The sequence below is a fragment of the Typopeltis vanoorti genome, chromosome 2, assembly GCF_054136105.1.
Source record: "Typopeltis vanoorti isolate ZY-2024b chromosome 2, IOZ_Tvanoo_1.0, whole genome shotgun sequence".
Taxonomy (NCBI): Eukaryota; Metazoa; Arthropoda; class Arachnida; order Uropygi; family Thelyphonidae; genus Typopeltis; species Typopeltis vanoorti.
The window spans coordinates 114,288,277-114,311,360 of NC_143550.1; the positions used below are offsets into that span (position 1 = coordinate 114,288,277).

At 37.0% G+C, this 23,084-nt stretch overlaps 1 protein-coding gene across 7 annotated transcripts in view; it reads right to left on the reverse strand.

Moving 5' to 3' along the window:
- The window catches only part of mTor (serine/threonine-protein kinase Tor), an 816,233-nt gene that overhangs the window by 466,081 nt on the left and 327,068 nt on the right, over nucleotides 1-23,084 (reverse strand). For all 7 annotated transcript variants that reach the window (XM_090412780.1, XM_090412800.1, XM_090412771.1 and 4 more), the window contains one exon: nucleotides 8,862-9,002. In XM_090412780.1, the coding sequence (XP_090268906.1) occupies nucleotides 8,862-9,002 (141 nt within the window). The remainder of the gene's footprint in view (nucleotides 1-8,861; nucleotides 9,003-23,084) is intronic.

Genomic DNA, 23,084 nt, shown 5'->3' on the forward strand with positions numbered 1-23,084 from the left:
CTTATGTTGAATCTTTCAAATTAGGTTGGCTGAATGTGTGCCATCCAGATCCTTGGAATTTTCATACCATCTTTATTGTTGATATTTGGGTGGTTTATCAGGATTTCGCAGGATTCTTTATCTCTCGTACCATGTTTTTGTGTGGTGTAAGGAGCAGGTGCTTTTCCAGTTGATTTGGTGTAAGGTGTTGAGTGCGTGGTCTGAGAGGCCTGCTTCACCATAATGGTTATATTTAATGTGTCTAATGTGTTCTTTTTTGCGTATAGGGATTGTCCATCCTGTTTCACCAATGTACGGTAAGTTACAGGTGCAGCGGATGCAATAGACTCCAGGATGTGCTAATGGGAGGAGAGGGTCTTTAGAGGAGCTGAATATGGTTTTAAGTTTAGTGGGTGGTTTAAAGGTGGCATTAAGGTTATAATGTTGTAGGATTCTGTTGATTTTTTCTGATAACCCTTTAATGTATGGGATGGCTATGGTTTTACTGTAATCTAGATTCGTTTTTGTTGTGGTTTTATAGAGTATTTTATTGACAGTATTTTTGTTATAGCCATTGTTTATGAATGTGTCACTAATGATTTTTAGTTCTTGTTTCAGGGCCTGCTGGTTAGAGCAAATAGTTGTGGCTCTGTTTTTAAGGGTGTTTATGACTCCATATTTTTGTGCTGGGTGGTGATATGAATTCACATATCACCACCCAGCACAAAAATATGGAGGGTGATATGAATTCACATGTATGTATTGGCCCGTGTGTGTCGGTTTTCGGTAGACCGTGAAGGATAGATTGCCTGAAGGAAGACGTGTAACTAGTGTGTCTAGGAACGGGAGCGAATTTTGGTTTTCGATTTCGATGGTAAATTGTATGCGTTCGTGTTGTTTGTTTAGGTGGCTGAGGAATGTGTTTAGCGTTTGTCGACCGTGCGGCCAGATCGCGAACACGTCGTCAACGTATCTGAGCCAGATTGTCGGTCGAAGCGTGGCGGAATCAAGAGCCCTTTGCTCGAAGGTTTCCATGTAGAAGTTCGCGATTGGGGGGAATAATGGTGAGCCCATGGCCGTACCTTCCTTTTGTAGGTAGAATTTGTTTTGCCACACGAAGTAACCGGACTTTAGTACGTGGGCAAAGAGGGCCGTAATGTCGGGCGGAAATTTGTTCTGTAGTAGGAGAATTGTGTCATTGATGGGGACATTAGTGAAAAGGGCAGAAAACGTCAAAACTGACGTTTTGACGTTTCTGCCCTTTTCATAATTTGGATATTATACTTAACAAGAAATTCTCCTAGAAAGAATACAAGTAATTCATAATGCTTAAGTTATATGGTATAATGGACATTATATCGAGCAATACATAGCATATATCTGAGTTGTAAATAAGTAGTTAGAACTGAAGGAGGTACAGGAAGACGGTTTGATATTAAATCAGGTCTAAGACAAGGGTGCACATTATATCCACTGTTATTCATCATTATATGAATCACATTATGGAAAAGTGGTATCAGAAGTAATATCAAAATTGGAGATGTTAAACCTCAGCTGCTTACTTTACTAACGTCATCTGATATTATACTTCTAAATAAATCCAATACTACAAGTGCACAAGATTCCCTGACTAAATTGAATAACAGCTGTACTAAATTTGATATGAAAATCAGCAATGAAAAGAGAAAGATAATGAAAATAGATAGAAGCATTGAAAATATCAACTGCATCCTGAATGGAAAACCTATAGAAGTAAAATATTTCAGCTACCTAAGCACAATTTTTAGTGAAGATGGCAAATTACATATGGAAATAGACAACAGAATTAGCAAAGCCTGCACGACATGAAGTTAACTGAATAAATTTATATGAATATGAGAGAAATTAGTCAAAATACTAAATTAGCTATATACAAGACAGTACTCAAATCAATTTTAACAAATGGAACTGAGAACTGGATCAGAAATAAAACACTTGATCAAAGACTAGAGACCAGATGTATGAGAGTTCCAAAAAAGCAGCATAGGGAAGGGTAAAGAGAGCATTAATGACAGCATCATATTAAAATGAAGAGATTATAAAAGTGACTTCATATATGCAGAAGTCATATTTCCATATACTAGTAGCCAAAAGGTGTCAACACCTTATTATTAAAAGTATTAGAGATAGATGTTGAAAGTTTTTTCTCTTGGTTATACTATAAATTAAAGATGCCAAAAAATTATATCCTTGGTTTCATCCTTTATCTAAGTGTAAGCAAACAAAGCACATGAATTCATAGGCTACTTGTATATAGAGGCTAATGACTTCGCATCAATTGCCTTAGTATACTATAATGCAATGAACATTTCAATAAAGGTCGAAACCAGTCTGTAGTGGCCCTTCCCATAATGCAATGCATTATACATGCCCGTAAGGATATGGGCATTGCATTATGGGATACTAAGCCAATTGATATGAAGTCATTAGCCTTAATATACAAGTAGACCAATCTTAAAATATTAAAAGCATCTCTAATACTTTTAATAATCAGTTGTGAAGTAACTTCATGTGCAAACTTTGTTTGCTTACACTTGGTTAAAGGATGAAACCAAGAATATAATTTCTTGGCATCTTTAACACATAGTTTAAACCAAGTGAAAAAAAAATGTCAACATCTATTTCTAATCCAGAGTAATTTAATAATAATGTGATACACCTTTTCACTATTTGAATATCAGAAATATATGAATTCTGCATTACTTCAATCTTGGTATCTCAAATCCACAGACAGGTTAGGCATGCACTAAACCTCCCGGATACCAGTGCTGATCATATTGCACCCGCATCACCTGTTGAATTATATGATATTATTAAAAAACTTAAGAACAATAAAGCTTCTGGACCAGACAGCATCTCAAACAGGGTGATCAAGCTGCTGCCTCGAAAAGCTATAGTGCATCTGACCAGTATAATAAATGCAATCTTAAGACTTCACTATTTTCCTTCCACCTGGAAAATGGCTGATGTGATTCCTATACATAAGCCAGGCAAAGACCCACACTTACCGCAGAATTATCGTCCAATCAGTCTCATCTCCAATCTGGGTAAGGTTGCAGAGAAGGTCATCCTCTCACGACCCCAAACCTCAGTAAATGACCTAAACATCCTCCCTAAAGAACAGTTTGGTTTTCGACAACACCATAGTACTACCCAGCAAATCCACAGAATTGTGGAATATATCACCACCAGCTACAACTGGCGCCAGTGCACAGGAGCTGTATTCCTAGACCTATCTAAAGCATTTGACAAAATCTGGCATTTTGGACTCCTGCACAAACTTATCTCAGCCGGTATCTCACTAAAAATGGTTCATCTAATCCGTTCATATCTTCAGAATAGATCAATGCAAGTTAAAATTAACGGTTCTACATCGTCCCAGCGCCATATCTTTGCTGGAGTGCTGCAGGGATCTCTACTGGCTCCATTGCTGTTTTCTGTATACATGTCAGACATCCCACACAATCCGATGACTTCCATTTTAGCAATGTATGCAGACGATACGGCAATACTAACCAAATCTCTCAGACCCCACTTCGTTACCAGAAAGCTTCAAGAAAATCTTCTACAGCTGGAGGGTTGGTTCTCCAAGTGGAGATTGGAAGTCAACCCCCTGAAAAGCTCAGCGGTTCTTTTCTCAAAAAGGCCAATGTCTCCTGCAGGAGATGTGTTACTATTCAATACTAAAATTCCCTAGCAGAAAGAAACAAATTACCTAGGTGTAATTCTCGACAAAAAGCTATCTTTCAACCAACATATCAAGTCTGCATGTGCAAAAGCATCTAAAGCCATAGCTCAGATCTACCCGCTAATTAACAGAAATAGCAAACTCAGCAACAGAATCAAATTGCAGCTATACCAGATGACGATTCGTCCTATAATCACCTATGCCTCTCCAGCCTGGAGCCACACATCTAATACTAACATTATTAAGATACAGCGAGTGCAGAACAAGTGCTTGAGAATGATTTTGAACGCCCCGTGGTATGTTAGAAACAGCCAACTCCACAGAGACACAAATATTCCCTATATTCTCTCTTATCTACAATCCTTAGCTTCCAAATTTTTTCTAAAGATGTCCACACATCCCAATGATTTGGTTCAACAAGCTGCAGCATACGAGCCAACGGACATATTCAAATATAGAAGACCAAAAACTATATTAGCCTCCTATAGCGATACATAATCTCCATGCCCATTCAGGGCGAGCAAACTGCTCGTAAATTTTACCCTCACTGTAATCCACGACAGATAGCGGGGAATATGAAAAGCATTTTGCTTCACCCTTAAAGAATAAATGTCAATTGTCAATTATCGAATTTGATTATTCTGCTTTTTCTTTATCGTAAGAGTTGCTAGTGAGATAGTGAAGTAATCTTGGTATCTATTCTGCATCTGGTGCCCACAGATGCAGAATAAATAATTTCCACATCAACAGTGCTCTGTTGATGTGGAAAGTCTGCTGATCTTGTGGCTGCTTTTCTCTGGGATACGAGTGACTGTGCCTAGTAGTAGGGTAGAGCCACAGCTGAGGACTCTGCCCTGGAAGGATGAACCTGTCACTGAGTTGAACCACCACTGATGAGTTAAATAATCCTTTGAGTCACTCAGTGTTGGAGGATCTGAGGGATTGCAAGAGTTTTTGGAGAGGTAGCGATACAAACATATCTCAATAAAGATGAAAACTGGTCTGGGTAGTAACCGTTCCCATAATGCTTAGCAGTGTTATTATTACTATGAGCCTCTAAGGAGTCCTTAGACTCAATGAGGGAGGCCCTATACATCATGTCAAACACTATCCAATATTTGCACAGTATCAATCATACTTTGCTTCTTTACTCATTCACAATCATGGCACCCACAACAGACTCTGGCAACCTATTCAAATCTCCAAGCAAAAAAAAAACTGTTTAAACACCCTTGTTGACTACACTCTTACTCAGTTTCCAAGAATGGCTCCTAGTTCTCCCCAAAAGGATGTGCTTTGCATTATGGATACTAAGGCAGGAGCGATGTGAAGTCATTAGCCTCTATATACAAGTAGCCCAATTGTGAAGAAACTTCATGCTCAAACTTTGTTTGTTTACACTTGGATAAAGGATTAAACCAAGAATATAATTTCTTGGCATCTTTAACTTAAGGTTTGGATAGTGTCCCATGCTATAACACACAGCAATATACCCATTTGAAATGGGGGATGTGCTATGCAATATGGGATACCAAGGAAAATTACACAGAGTTGACAGCCTTCATATAGAAGTAGTCTAGTCATGAGGATACTTCAAATGCAACTATCCTTTTGGATAAAGGATGAAACAAGACTATAATTTATTTTCGAAAAAAGTATAATTTACTTTGTAACCAAGTTATCTGATCCAAATTGACAAAGTTTATATCAGAATGGTTTCCCAGAGATGGAAAGAGCTACAGGAAGACAAATGAGAAGACAAAATGGCTGGAACTCAGTGAATGAAAAAACTGAAGATAGGACTGAATGGAGGACTTCATCAAACCATGCATGGAAAATGGCTGATGAAAAGGAAGAAATTCAAGAAGTAAAGCTTTAAAATAAGCAGATGATCTACCTTTTGCAACATAAGCATCAGACTTTAACATGATTAAAAATAAACTGCCACTAGTCCAAAAAAACATAGCAATTTATTACAAAGAAAATGTTTTGCACATCAACCAATCCAGTAATTGCCTATTTCACCTCTAGTATCCTGTATGACTAAGCAATTAGATCAAGGGTAATCCCAAAGAGTTCTTCCGCTATGTGGCAAGTAAAAGGAAGAATGACTTCGGAAGGATAACTTTAGTGGGAGCTGATGATATTGAGGTGACAAAATCAGATGTAATAGTCAAGTTACTGAGTGATCACTTTTCAAAAGTTTATCACCCAAGTGAGGATATCTCTGTACCTGTAGCAATAACTAATATGAGAATTGAAGTTAAGAAATCAGAGGTATTTAATATATTGCAAAATTTAAATGCAAACACTGCTGTAGGTTTCGATGGAATATCAGCTCGGGTGTTGCATGAATGTGCAAAGGAATTGTCAACCCCCACTTACTTGGATGTTTAACTTAAGTTTGAACTCTGGTAAGGTCCCTAGGGAGTGGAAGTTAGGCAAAGTGGTTCCTTTGCATAAAGATGGCTCTAAAACTGCAGTAGTTAATTACAGACCAATCACCATCTCAGGAGTAGTGGTAAAAGTATTGGAAAAGTTGGTTAAAGACAAAATTCAAGAATGGGAGGATCAGGATATGATACTCTATAGAGGCCAACATGGTTTTGTTAAAGGGAGATCCTGCCTTAACAATCTATTAACTTTTTATAATAGAATGACATCTGAGTTGGACAAAGGAACTGGCTACACAGCGGTACTTCTCTATTTTGATAAGGCCTTTGACAGGATACCCCATGGAACACTGTTATTACACAAATTGGAGCAGATGGGAATGGATACTAAATTGGTGGGTGATATGGATAGGAGAATGGCTCAGGGAGAGATACCAGAAGGTTAGTGTATGGAGGAGCCAAGTCCAGGATGAGGCAGGTGACCAGTGGTGTGCCTCAGGGCTCTGTGCTTGGGCCATTGTTGTTTAATTTGTATATAAATGATATAGGAAATGGCTTAAAGGGAGATGTTCAGTTATTTGCTGATGATGCAAAGTTGGGTAGCGCATAAAAAATCAAGATGATGTTGAAAGTTTGCAGGATGATTTAAATAAGCTGGTAGAATGGGAAAAAGGTAATGGATGTCAGTTCAATGTGGAAAAGTGTAAAGTTTTGCATTTTGGGATTAAAAGATTACCAGCTGTGTACTACATTGATGGAACAGTACTTCAAGAGATTGATGAGGCTAGGGACTTAGGGGTGTTGGTAGATAGGAAGATGAAGTTCAGGGGACACACTGCTAAGGTGTCCAAGATTGCACATAGGATTACTTGGTTGTTGAGGAACACACTGACATCCAGAGATAAAGAGGTTATTATTCCCCTTTATAAAGCGTTGATACTTCCACATTTGGATTACTGTGCTCAGGTCTGGTCACCTGGATTCCTTGGAGATGAGGAGGCTGTGGAGAGAGTTCAGAGAAGAGTGACTAAGTTGGTGAGTGATGTAAAAAATGCTCCCTTCATTGATAGATTGCAAGCTTGTGGATTGCAGAGGTTGGTTGATAGGCGGAGAAGAGGGGATATGATAGAAACATTTATATTACTGAAAGGTTTTTATAGGATTGATGCATGGGAAATGTTTCATCTGTATGATAGTGATGGAAGAACAAGAGGTCATCCCTGGAAATTAAAGAAGAGTGCGGTTAACTAGGGTGTAAGAACAAGGTTTTTTGCCTGGAGGGTGGTGAATGAGTAGAATTCATTGCCTGACTTAGTTGTGAGTTTTTCGTCTGTAAATGAATTCAAGAAGAGATATGACAGATATTGTTTTGCTAATTTGGGTCTCCCACGATGCGTCTACTGACTCCATGGAGACACCCGTAATAATAATAATAATAAAAACATGGAAAACCAACAACATTCAGTATATCTGGATGCTATTCCTGATGGAACCCTGACATTTAAAAATCTTGAGAGAAAATAAGCACTAAAGTGAGTGAAAGGAAGAATAGCAGACAAAAACTTACTTTGTTATAGTGGAATGCAACCTGCTGATATCCTGAAGACTACAGCTCTTTGTTAAGCTCCTGTAGAGTATGCATGCCAATCATGGAATAAATTCATGCTACACCTCCAAACTTGATGCATTATTAAGCCAGAGCTGCAGACAAAATTAGAGGCTGCTTAAAAGCCATAAAGGTGACTGATCTTGAATTTCTGAGATGACAGATGTCTGAAAGTATGGTGAAATAGAAATTACAAATCTTTTCGTACGCCTACTACAGGATCAATCTTGCATAACAAGAGATTTAGCTGATTGTACAGATGCTGCTATCCACTGTGCAAAGTTCTGGGCTGACATCTGAATTTGAACATTCATATTCTTCCTATGTCTTAATTTGCATTCTATTATCCTTTTACTATGCATTGCAAACTTCACTTTTAGTAAACTAATTCCTTTTCTCACAAACTGGGATTTTATATAGTTTACGGAATCTTTCTGGAAAGATATTTTCCCAAGCTAAGCAAAGAAATAATGTATAATTTTCTAAAAAAAAAGTAATAAAACATCAAACTCAATTCCATGACGTCTCTAATACAACCATAAAACAACCAAATTACATGATAAGCACAGTAATATGCTTTAATGGAAATACAGATATTTCATACTGAAAATAACAGTACCTCATCAGTGTGTAAAAACAAACAAATCAAAGAGCAGGAATACAAGGTTCATACAACAACTGGTTTACCAATTAAAAACAGCTGTCACAAGCTAGAAATTAATATTAATAATATTAAAACTAATTTTGATGTTTACATAAAATGAGAATCTCCCAAATTTTTGAGAGAGAATCATTCTGATTCAGGTTAGGAAGATATAAAAAGGTTTTGTAACTTTTTTTGAAAAGGCATTCATATTTAATATTTCATATTTAATACCTTTTGAATCTTGATTCCACTAAAATATGCACCTGATTTATAATAAGCATTTTTGAACATTTTGAATTATTTTAGTGGAAGAAGAAATAAAAATAATTATGGTAAAATGCACTTGATGTATATGATCACATTTTCCAACATTTTATCACAGCTTTCTAAAGAAAATTCTTTCAAAAATGATAAAAATAAAAAAAGTTTAAAAAACTGAATTAGGTAGCAGATAAAGAAGACATATTCATATATAATTATCGTTTAAATGTACTTATAAAATGATCATACCTTAATAATGTGACAGACAAGAACTTCATATCTTTGATGGACAATTCTATGCTTATTTAGTACTTTATGAACCATGGGTATAAATATCTGATATTTCTTTCCCATTTGGACTATTACAGAACACAGCGTATCCATAGCAACCTAAATAAATAAAACTAAATAATTCGATGTACATTTGGAAAGAACATAAAAAATTAGAATTTCTTTAAAATTTCATTGAAATCTTATCTATTAATAAGCATGATTATTATGCAGTTTCTTGCTACTATTATCAATGCCTCTATTAACCATACCTGCTAAGATGCAGGGGCAAAAATCCTGCAACTCTTTGCCTGAAGCGACAAAAAAAAAAAGTATTCACACACACACATATATAATTACAGACAACTCCAAGGAGTCCGTATACTCATCGAGGGAGGTCCTAAACATCATGTCAAAACCTATTCAGCATTTGCACAGTATCTATCATACTTTGCTTTGAACTCATTCACAGTCATGGCACCCACAACAGACTCTGGCAGCTTATTCCACTCATTCACCACTCTCCAAGTAAAAAATCCTAGTTCTAACACCTTTGGTGACTATCCTCTTGCTCAAGTTCCATGGATGGCCCCCTAGTTCTCCCACCACCACACCTGTTCTGAACAAATTTCCTCTGAATTAATCTTGTAAAAACCCCTCAGTAATTTGAATGGCTCAATCGTATTACTCTTTTTCAGCCTATCAACCAGTTTCTATAATCCAAAAATCTTCAACTTGTTCTCATAAGGTTCATTCCATAGACGCAACCATCTTGGTCACTCACCTCTAGATCTTCTCCACATCCTCCTCATCACCATCAAGAAACCTGGTGCCCAGACCTGCGCACAGTAGTCAAAATGGGGTCTCTACACATCAAAGTATTCTTCAGTAACCGGGTAATCAGGTGAACTGTTTCAGCCGATTTTGCTATGTGCCCCCCCCCCAAAAAAACTTTAACTTCCTATACACTAACTCTCCAAAATCTCTGGTTTTATCAATCTCCTGGAGTACAGTTCCACCAATGTGGTATACTGCTGCTAATCTTTTCACCCCAAATTGCATAACCTTACATTTTGTCACATTAAATTGACATCCATTCTCCTTAGCCCAGTTTGCCAATCTATCCAAATCATTCTGCAAAATTTTGATATCATGTGTATTCACTATTGCTCTATCCAACTTTGCATCATCGGCAAATAACTGAACAGTTCCTCTCAGATCCTTTCCTATATCATCAATGAACAAATTAAATAGCAGTGGTGCAAGAACAGAACCCTGCGGAATAGCACTAGCCACATGTCTTCTTATGGACTCTACTCCTGAATAAACTACTCTCTGATATCTCTCCATCAGCTACCTTCCTATTCATCTCACCAATCGTATATCCATTCATGTGTGCCGCAGTTTACTGATTAGAATTCCATGTGGTATCCTGTCAAAGACCTTTGCAAAGCCCAGCAGTATCACTATAAACCCATTACCCTTATCCAATTCATCCATCACTGTATTATAAAATGTCAGGTAGTTACTGAGGCATGATCTACCCCTTCACAAAACCATGCTGTCCCCATACAGTATCCCATTTTCATCTACCCATTCCTGTATTTTGCTCTTGACCAACTTTCCCAATACTTTGACAAAAACTCCTGATATGTTGATCAGTTAGTAATTTCCAACAGCAGTCTTGGAACCTCCTTTATGCAATGGAACTATTTTCCCCTCTTTCCACCCTCTCAGGACTAAACCAGAGCTGAGACTTAACTTGAACCATATAGTCAAGGGCACTGACAATTCCTTTGCCGCTTCATATAAGACTCAAGCTGGATTACCATCCAATCCCACAGATATATTCACATTAAAGTTCTGTAATATGCTATTCACCTCCATTTCATTCACCTCACTTCCCGTATAAGCCATCAGTTCACTCATTCCTGCAATATCGACGCTCGAATGATATACTCTTGCAAAGTGTTCACTTAGTAATTCTACTGTTCCGACTGATTCAGTTACCTTCCCACCAGGGGCATTCCTTAAAATTATTCTGCTGTATACCTTTTTTTTCGTTTACTTATCGAAAGAACTGATTGGGATTTTCTTTGGCCTGCATTGATAAACTTCTTTTCATAATCTGCTTTTGCTACCACACTAGTTACCCTTCTGGCCTGTGCCTTGTACTGTTCGTGTGCCTGTAGGTCACATTTCTCCTTAAATTCCCTCCACAGTTTTTTTTTTTTTTTTGCAGCTCAAGCTCAATGGTGTTATTCATCCATTTAACTCCTACTTGATTTATTCTCCTGACTCTAGGTATGCAGTCAGCCATTACCTCACTCAAACACTCCTTTACCACTTTCCATGCACTATCAATCTCCAGCCCCTCCCCTCCCCTGCAGTTTTACATGCCATGGCACTGACACAAGCAATCTCCTAAACTTGTCATACTTATCAGCCCGGTAATTCCACATATACCTGTCTTAACTGAAAATTCCACATTTAGCAACCTCCCAGGTCAGGACCATATAATCATTCTCACCAATTGGCAGCAACGTGGTCATATTCATTATAGACAAATTCTCAGATGCAATTAGTAGATCAAGCACTCTCGAACCCCTAGTATATTCCATTATATGCTGTCTCAGGTAATCATCCCTTAGTAACTGCATAAAATCCATATCCTTTCTCCCATGTGTCCTCTCCTCCTTCCAATCTATGTTACCATAGTTGAAATCCCCATAATAATTACCTGTCCTCCATTCATTGAGACTATTTGCTGATGCAAACTATCTCCATCATCTATTCCATTCTCTGGTCTATAGCTGCACCCGACTGTATATTTTTTTCTGCTGGCCTCAGTCTCACACCAGATAGTCTCAAATGTGCCATTTTCACTGTCCAGCAGTCGAACATCTATTTGCTTTGGCTGCAGTTCATCAGCTAACATCAATAAACTCCTTCCCCCCCTTCTCCATTCTTTTCTCTCTATCCTTCCTAAACACGCTATACCCTTAACATTCTATTCCACTAACTATACCATCTTCTGTTAGTCATGTCTCACTAATGCCAATAGCCTTCGGCCGGTATGAGCCAACCAAGGCCAAAAATTCCTCCTGCTTGTTCCTAATAATACTCCTGGCATCAGTGTACATAAAGTCCAAAAGCCTCCTAGGCCCATCCCTATCTTGATGCCTTATACTAACTATCCCATTCTGGTAATGGGATAGTTAGTATAAGGACTAAAGCATATTTACACATTCTTACACCCACCTGCCTCACTGATTTCTGCATATCCACTCAACAGCTTCCCTGCCCCCTAAAAGTTCTAGTTTCCCTGATTCTGCACACCTACTTTCACTTCATTCAACAACAATTTTTCCAGTCTCCGAATACCAAATCTATTCAGATGCAAACCATCCTTCTTCTATAAGTCCTTTTTGCCCATCAAACTCACTCCACACATCCACAAACTCCATACCACTCCTCCTGCATAACCTATGCATCAAATCATTGCTATTGACTCTCCTCAATCTACTCTGTCATACTGTGGCAACAGACTCACTACTTAACTCACTCGCTCTTTTCTTTTGCTACTTCCAGTAATTCTTTCAAGTCCTGTCTCATGCCATACTTTTTTCCTTTTAAATCATTCGTTCCGCCACTACAATAATTTCTTTCACCCTATGCTTATGTGCTCTAATAGCCTCACTTACATCATTAATTTTCACAACAGGAAAGTGCAATTTTGTCAAACTCTCATCGATCACACCTTTTACAATTGAATTGCCGTATAACACTCGCTCCTTAATTTTTCTCTCTTCAGATCATACCCTCATTTTTCTTGTCTTGCGCTTGTTTCTTGCTTGTTGTTAGCTAATCCACTCAGTAGACATTTTTGCAGCTGCTGCTTCGCCCTATGTATCACTCCATGCAACCGAGCTATCTCCCTCATTGCAGCTAACTCTTCATTTTTTGTATCAGTGAAACTATTCTCTCTTTCAACACTTTTAGCCTCACTTTCAACCTTGTCACATTTACTCTCACTCTCAGTGCATTCTAATGTGACTTTCATCCACAAAGTCAATCTCGCGACCTGAGACACGTTTGATCCTCGCTTTCGTGACACTTTCCTACCACTATTGCTTTAAAACCAAACTCCAGCCACTCTAGGCAAATCATACATTCCAGAGACATTACACTGAATGAAGTTCCTTTGATTAAATTCTTTAAACAATGATGATGACATGCATGCCATTGCTGTACTTTGCATTGGTGCCATGTGCTATGCCACATATCTTATCAAAGGACTAAATTAAAACTTCAGGCTATTTCCAGTAGTATTTTTGGTAGTCTTGGCAGTTGGGTAAAACCCAACTGCCAAGACTACCAAATTAGCCCGCAAGAGGGCACCATTAGGACTTTAGGAACAATATTAGTTTCTTGCTTTCTTCCTCATTTGCTTTGTGTTAGTTCCTGAGTGCACATACCATATCTTTATGTTCCTGAAGATGGCAATGTGACATTGCCGAAATATAGAAGTTATTCATTAAAGTTACCTTTAATTAATATACTTTATATGTGTTGTTAATTCCGTAAACTAATTACCAGTTAGTTCTCTCTCTTTAGAAGAACGAAAATAATAACCATTCTAAAACCATTCTAAAATACATACAAATCGGCCCTTCAGAACACACGCAATTTACAGACAAAAATTACTAGTTGTGGTGGTGTTGGAGGTGGGCAGTAGATGGCGTTGATTCGTAGTAGAGGTAAGGTGTAGAGATAGTTGAAGATGTCCTCCTGCGATGAGTCTTCGGACTCCTTGGAGGTATCAGGAATAATAATAATAATTAGGAGCTGGTTACCGACCCATAGCTCTTATGAGTGTTACTTTTGAACATATGGAAAGGATTATATACAACAGAATATCTCCCATCATCAACAACCTAATATCTCCCATCATCAACAACCTAATATCTCCGGAGCAAGCAGGCTTCAGACCAGGAAGAGGATATTGTGAACAAGTACTGGCTCTTACATCAATGACTGAGAATGGTTTTGAGAGACATCTGAAATCTATTGCTGTATTTATTGACTTAACACCAGCATATGACACAGTATGGGGAAAGGGCCTGCTATTTAAATTTCTGAAGATAATTCCATGTAGAAGTTGCCAACTTAATGAACAATATGCTTGATAACAGATGGATCAGGTATTTTCAAGCAATTCAAAAAGTCAACCATGCAAGCTTAATAATGGATTCCCTCAAGGCTCTGTACTATCTCCATTGTTGTTTAATTCATACATTTATGATCTCCCTCAAACCAGTTCAAGGAAATTTGCTTATGCAGAACCTTGCAATAATCACAAAAAGCACTAAGTTTAATGAAGCTGAAAACATAATTACAAATGATTTGAAAATTCTAAAGTCATATTTCAAAACAGTGGAACCCAAACCTATCAAAAACCAAAGTGTCTACTTTCCATCTTAATAACCATCAGGCTAATTTCAAACCTACTGCCTTCTTCAGAGATACATTACTGAACTTTAATGGTACACCTAAATATTTAGGTGTTATGCTAGACAGAGCACTCACCTTTAAAGAATACCTAGTGAAAGTAGCTCAGAAAATAAAAACTCATAATAACATAATTCAGAAGCTGGCTGGCTCAACATGGGGTGCAGATGCCAAAGCCTTACATCTATCAGCTGTGGAGTACTGCTCCCCAGTATGGCCCAAAAGTGTTCATACTTCTTAGATGGACATCCAACTTAATCAAACAATGAAAATAATAACAGGAACTATAAGATCTACACCGAATTATTGGCTCCCTGACATCAGTAACATCACACCTCCTAACTTACATAGAGAAGCAGCTCTTGCTAAATTACGGACAAATTTAACCAACAATGTTAACCTACCTATCCATGAAGACATACAAAATTATGGACAAATTTAACCAATAGCAGAGAAACTAAACTTTAATGTGTTTAGCGATCTAATGAGTGATTTCCAAATGTCACACAGAATCATCCCTTGGTTTCTGTTCAGGGTACCTTGTGAGTGGATTACCACTGTAGCCTCTTTTATGTTGCGGGACCTGTAGTCTTCTTCTATGTATGGCATGGAGCTCTTATCCCATTCAATGTTGTGGTGAGTGTTGGAGAAATGGAAGGCCAACCATGAACTATTCTGTTGTTGTTGACATCTCCAATATACTCCTTTTGTCTTATTCTAAACTTCTTGAAGTTTGTCCTATGTAATTAAGGCCATAAGAACATGGGATGTTGTTAACTCCAGGATGAATTGTTGAAAGAGTTGTGGTCCTTGGGTGAGCATAACAGATTTTGTACTGTCATTTTGTTTATTTATATTTGTATGTTCATTTGTAAATTTGTAAATCCGTGTACACACCAATAACTGGTTTGTGCATGGACGTCACCATACTAATACTACTACTATTACTAATAATATTAATGGACCCTCTGTAGTTCAGTCAGTATAAACAAAGCCCTTTAGTTAGAAAGACCCGAGTTTCAATCCCATGCAAGAAAGGATGATAAGGAAGAATAATAATTAAGATTTTTTTACATAATCTTTTTCAGATTGCGTAAACACATAAAATACATGAAATACATATACTGATGAAAAGAATATCCTACAAAATACAACTGTCACACATGTCTACATAATATACGTAAAGGGAATATCATGCTAAACTTCAATTACATCACAAGTTAATCCATTAGAAACTGTAGTTCTTTTTGGTAAATACACTTCAAGTTTTATAATTCATTTCTGAATGAATTGTTCATTCAATGATTTGCAGTTTTGGTGAAATCTGATTTTTCGATGAATTGTTGGCTTTCAACGAATTGCCTTTCAATAAATTACATTTTCAATTAATTGCCATTTGATGAATTGCTTTTTTGAGGAACTACTTTTCAATGCTTTTTCAATGAACTATTTTACAATTAATTGTTTATTTGATTAATTGTTTCTTCGATAAATGCCTTACGGTAAATTGTCTTCAGTGAATTCTCTGGATACCAAGCGAGATGATGTCCAATGCATTCATCTCATATACTTAGATTATGCAAATATTAGTGAGTTACTAATATTTGCATAATCATAAACACTAGATGACTTGAACTGTTTTTCAATTAATTTTTTATTTGATTAATTGTATCTTCGATAAATTGTCTTTTGGTAAATTGTCTTTCGATAAATTATTTTCGGTGAACTCTCTGGATACTGAGTGGGATGATGCCCACTGCATTCATCTTATATACTTAGATTATGCAAATATTAGTGAATTGGTAGGTGACTGACTAGATACGTATTAGCAAGTGGCGTATTGGGATGTAGTATCCCTCAAGTCACTAGTGGTGTACTGCAAGTTCTGTTTGGGGATCCAGTGTTATTTAACTTATATATTAATGATACTAGGATGGGTTTAACAGGAGATATATAACTTTTTGCAGATGATGTAAAACACTGTGGAGAGTGATGAGGTGTTGTGGGCTTACAGGAAAACTTGAATGGATTGTATGAGTGAATAAGTGTGTGAAACTGTCAGTTCGATGCTGCAGAGTGTAATTTTGTAATTCTGAAATTTGACAAACAACAATGGGACGTAAAGTATCCCATTGCTGTTTTTGTTTTGTCTCTTGTTTTCTCAGATACTGAGGAAACAAGAGACCTCGGAGTGGTAGTAGACAAGGATCTGAAGTTCAATTGAATTGAACTCCATTTGGACTTAGCATGTACAAAAATACCTGTATAAGTGAAGTACTAGATACGAACAGGAATAGGAAAGTTATCCAACTGGGTCATGCAGACTACAGAGGAGAGTACAGGAAAAAGCCTATAGATAACTGAATTAGGTCTGTACAAAATGCCAGAAGTATCAGGAACAACTATCTAGTTTGTTGCTTTGGTGAATACATCATCATCATCATCATCAAATTCCTGCCATGTACCCTCAAGGGGTGTACAGGATATGACAGTACTACATGAAAAAATTACATCATTACTAACTTCCTATCTACAATTTTCCTCCAAATCATTCTGTTACTTGTCAAGACTCCAACATTATCAGATCTTATATTTCTATCGTCTAAGGCACTTTGTACCGTATCAATCCACCTATATCTTGGTCTTCCTCTGGGTCGTTTTCCTGCCAACCTGGCAGAGAACACTTGTTTTGCTAATCTTTCCTCTCCGATTCTATTTAAGTGACCATACCATCTGAGATTAGCTCTGCTAACGCATTCCTGGATGCTGACAATGTCAAGTTCTTTCCTAATATCCTCATTTTTAATATGATATAGCCATCGATGCCATCTGTTCACGCCTCTAATCTTTCTCAGGACTCTCATATCTGCGGTCTCTAGTCTTTGGTCAAGTGTTTTACTTCTGACCCAGCTCTCAGATCCATAAGTTAAAATTGGTTTGAACACAGTCTTGTATACAGCTAATTTAGTGTTCCGACTAATTTCTTTCTTATTCCATATGAATTTATTCAATTGACTTCCCATGATACCAGCTTTGCTGATTCTGTTGTCTATTTCTATATTTAGTTTACCATCTTCAGTAAAAATTGTGCCTAAGTAGCTGAAATGTTTTACTTGTTCCACAGGTTCTCTATTCACGACACAGTTGACATTTTCAATGATTCTGCCTATTTTCATTGTCTTTGTCTTTTTATTGCTGATCTTCATACAATATCTATTACAACAGCTATTCAATTTAGTCAGAGAATCTTGCAGACTTGTAGCGGATTTATTTAGAAGTATAACATCATCCGCATAAAGCAAAGAGCTGACATTAACATCTCCAATTTTGATATCAGGTTTAATACCACATTCCTTCATAATGTGATCCATATAGATAATGAATAACAGAGGGGATAATGTACATCCTTGTCTAACACCAGATTTAACATTAAACCATCTTCCTGTACTTCCTTCAATTCTAACTGCTGACTCACAACTCAAATAAAGACTAAGTATTGCATGATATAATGCCCCATTGACACCATATAACTGCAGCGTATTGAATAGCTTCTCTCTTGGCACCTTGTCATATGCCTTTTCCAAATCGACAAAACTTAAATACAGATCTTTGTTATATCCCCATGCTTTCTCGACTATTTGTCGTAAAGTGAAGATCTGATCCTGACAGCCTCTATTTCGCCTGAATCCAGCTTGTTCTTCACTAAGCTTTTCTTCCACAATTCTTCTCAACCGTTTCTCAAGTATACTTGCATAGATCTTGCCAGGAACACTCAGTAGGGAAATACCTCTGTAATTCTCACATTCAGTTTTATTTCCCTTTTTATATATGGGTACTATGAGAGCTCTACTCCAATCATTGGGAATTCGTCCCTCTGTCCAGGCTTTCTGAACTATGCAGTGCAGCCACTGTAAGACTCTTATACCACCATACTTCAGCATTTCTGGTCGAATATCATCTACTCCTGCTGCCTTTCCACATTTCAAGCCTTTGATGGCTTTTTCTACTTCAAGTATGGATATGTATTCCTGACTGCATGCCTGGTCAGTGTTTTTTATCCCTGTGCTGTCATCACTGCTTGTTTCATTTAGCAGTTTTTCAAAGTAATTACTCCATACTTCAAGGATATCTTTTTCTCCTGTTTTCATTTCACCTTTATCATCTCTAATTCCTTTTACAGCACTCTTTCCTCCATTCCTAAGCTTCTTCAACAACCTCCAGAATATTTTGCCACCTTCTTGATATTTATTTTCTATATTCTTGCCAAAGTCCTCCCATGACTTTTGTTTAGCTAGTTTTACACACTGTTTAGCTTTCTTACATTTGTCTCTGTATTCTGTAAGAGTAAAAGCTGACTTATTTGCCAGGAAATTTTGATATGCTTTCTTCTTTTCCTTCACTGCCTCTTTAACTTCCTGTGTCCACCAGGGAGTTCTGATTTTTTTATCTTTGCACACAACCTCACCACATGCCTCTCTGGCAGAATCAATCAATGTTTCCTTCAGAGTTTGCCACTGAATCTCAAAGGTTTGATTCCTGTTCTCAAACACTTTCATTTTCTTTTCAATAATATTTCTGTATTTTAGTCTACAGTTTACATCTGAGAGCTGCTCAACTTTTATTCGCTTTAAAACTTTCTTACATGTTATTCTTTTCAATATGAAATTCAATTTTATCCTGCTCAAGACTAAATAGTGATCACTTCCAATTTCAAATCCTCTGTACACTCTGGTGTCCTGCACCAGGGAGAAAACATCACTATTAACAATAACATAGTCAATGAGACTTTTCTTATTCCTAGCCTCTTCTCTCCATGTGAATTTGTGCACATTTTTATGTTGGAACATGGTGTTAGTAATAACCAGTCCATGTCCTGAGCAGAAATCCAACAGATATTTGCCATTATTATTAGCTTTCCTCTTTTCTCCAAATTTTCCCAAAATATTTTTGTATGTCTCACAATCATTTCCTACTCTACTATTTAGATCCCCAACAAGGACCAACTTTTCCTTTTTCATTGTGTCAGTTGCTTTTTCAAAAGCCTCAAAAAATTCCTCCACTTCTACCTTAGTAGAACCTTCTGTGGGACCATAGGCACAAATAAGTCTCATTGTCCAGTTCCCCATTCTCATATTTGCCCACATTACTCTACTTGAGACTGACTGCCATTCAAGAAGATTAGCCTCGTATTTTGTGTTGAATACCATGGCTACTCCTTCTTTTCCTTGATTGTTATTGCCTGAATATAATATTTTGTATTTATTGCTCAGAAAGATCTCACCAGTTTTGGTCTTTTTTGTTTCAGTCACCCCTATTATGTCGATCTGGTACTTATCTAATTCCTCAGCTAGCTCCATTTCTTTGCCATTCAGGCTTCTTACGTTGATAGTACCGATCTTTAACTCTGGTGATGTTGAGTTGGGGTTTGTTTTCAGATTTGTTCCAGTAGCTGACTTTTCGCTGTTCGCCCTGGTTCCCTGGCGAAAACAACGGGGGCCTTGTTTAACCGGGCAACGCCCCAGCCGGCATGAAATTTTGTCATGTTGTACCATCATTTTTTATTTTGGTTTAACCAATAAGAATACAATTTGGTCGGCTAAGTCCCAATTGCCAGCCCATCCTCGTTCGTTCAGTATCAAAGTAGATACCCAACAGGGTGCACCACGAGAAGGTGAGGATTGGACATTAGGTCAGAAGCCCTGGTCGGTTCTCCGCATTCCTTTAAAGGCTATGTGGAGGTCTCCTCTCAGTTATACAGCTTTGATCCTTAAGCACCCCTGGTGAATACATTGAGACTCATATTGCACGCATTAGCTAGTAAAGACAAAAATGTATTACGAGATCAATTTGATAGGTACCAAGCTAGTAATTATCATGGCCAACTTTAATTATCTAAACCAGGGGTGGTCAAAGTTATTTGCCCGTCATCATCTTCAAGCATTTCTTGACTTTTTATCGACCCCTTATATTTTACTATTACGTAATTATAATAGGACAAGCAAAAAAGACACTTATGTGAGTTTTTAGATTGTTTATTTTATAGCTACAGTGTTTATTGTATGTATAATATAGTATATATTATTATATTACTATTACTACTACTATTACTAGTAATATCACTGGTATTACTAGTGATATTAATAAACTACTGGTATTAATATCACTGGTATTACTACCAGCGCTGCTCAACTCTTCAACATAGAGAAGTTTAGTTCATGAATGAATAACGATTGAATTATAATATATATGTTGATGAATTTTAGAATATTAACGCTCACTTGTATGTAGATGCGCAAAAATGAGACTGGGATCGAATACTTGTAAGTATCAGTAAATAAGAACCACGCACGTGTTGCAATCTCGCTCCCACTGCACCGGCCGGCAGGAACCACCAACATCCGTTTATTGGTAAATACGTCATTTTGGCCTACTTGATTGGCCTCAGTAACTATTTTCATGACCTTACTCCATGTTACAGGTCCCATTCATGGACCTGTAAGATGGAAATACTGATCCCACAATTCACTCTTAATTGCGTTGTCATTACCTCCATGTCTTTTTTCATGGAGGTAATCCAAGTTAACCAAATTAAATATTACCCATACAATGATGTCTTATATTTTTCTGTCGGCCCCCGATCGACCCCTAACAATGTCATATCGACCCCTTTGGTGACCACTGATCTAAACATTGACTGGATAGCAGTTAAATCTTGTGAGAAGAATAAAATCGAATTTAATGAGCTGTTGTGAGATACCCTTCTAAAGTAGTATGTGACAAAAGGAACCTCGAGTCTGAAGAGTGTTAAATCTGATTTCAGTGTCAGAAAGGGTTTTAGTTCAAGGCATGAATGTTCTCCCTCTGGTTGGTGACAGTAATCACACTATATTGACCTGCAAAGCAACTAAATATATGGATGTTCCATTCAGAAAAGGTTACAAGCTGAACGACAAAGGAGGAAATTACGACCAACTGAGAGCATCTAGAATCTGTCCAATGGCATCGGTTGCTAGATGGAAAGGATACTGGAAGTGCATGGAATGCATTTAAAAAATGCTCATATGATGTACTATCAGAATGTTTGCCTAGAGTTCAAAGAATAAATAGGGTAGGAGTGAAATAGACGTGCAATCTCAATAAGTATTAAGATATTCTTAATACTGTATGAATAAGTATAATATCAGTTATGAAAATTATAAGGCACAGGCTAGAAGAGTTACAAGCATTGTACAAAAAGCTGTCTCTGAGAATGAAAAAAAAAACTAGCACTGCAAGCTAAAGGCAATCCAAAAGAATTTCTGTCATTATGTAAAAGTAACAGTGAATGTACTGAACGCAAATGGTATACTTTAGCACATTGCTAATGAACCAACGTGCAAAAGTATTTGACAGAATACAGCATGAAAGGCTGTTGCACATGTTGGAGGATACAGAATCGGATTATAAGCTATTAAGCTTGGATAAGAGGATGGCTAACTGAAAATATCAAAAGTGGTGTGCAGTAGGTGTGAGTGTGCAAAATTTAAGATGATTGTTATATCAATCTTTACAATAATGACAATGGGAAGGATTTAGCAGGAGAGATATAGCTGTTTACTGATGATGAAAAGATAGGAAGAGTAATCACAAATGCAATGGACATGCAGTACTTACAGAATGATTTGAGCAGACAGTACTACAGGCATATAAAAAATTGGCTATCAGTTCAATGTTAGTAAATGTAAAGTTATGCACTTTGGTGTAATGGCGTGTTCAAGGCATATTATATTGGTAGAATTATGCTAGAAGAAACTGATTAGACTAGGGATCTTGGAGTTTTAGTAGATAGAAGTTGAAGTTCAAAGGACATATTGCAAAGATTACAAATACAACTCAGTGGATAATTGAAATAGTAAACAAGGTTTAGATACAACCTTGTCTAGACTATTGCTTGAAGATCTAATCTCCTGGTTTCTGAGATAATGCAGATATAGTAATCCCCACTTTGCATGGTTTCGAATAGCATGCTTTTTGAATTAACACAATGAATACATTGATATCACAATTTGTTTAACATAGGTTAAAAATTCACTTAACAGGTTCATTCACATTAGTCCTGATGTAACTTCTGGGAATGCCCTTCACCTCGACATGAGGCAGAGCTTTTTCATATCACTAAATATATAGAGATTATTAATGTTTGTGTGTATATTTAGTGACAATTACTATAATAACTAGAATGAAAATGAACCTGCATAATGAAACATACTGTTAAATATTTATATTTATGTGATTTATGCTTAATTCTTTTGTTGCGTGATTATATCCTTTCTTATTCAAAACCTTATTCAATTAAAATCCTACCAGCTGCTCTATTGTTATGTTGTTGCTTTCTCTATATTTTACTGCTTTATATCTTCCTATTCTATCTTACTATTGCTATTTTACTTCTTCAGATATCGGGCCTAATATACTTATATCTAGGATTGTTTCCTCTTTGGATACTGGCAAATTTATATTATGCTGCGCCAGCCAGTATCCCATAGCAGAAAAGATCCTTGCTCAGAGAGACAATACTAGATTTTGAGACATTCCTACACAATATCTTACTTTAACACTGCCATATAGATTCAGATTATTGCAGTCATGACCTAAATCTATAATTATATACACTTCCTAATTCCTTTCCACCAAAATAGGTTCTATTTTTAT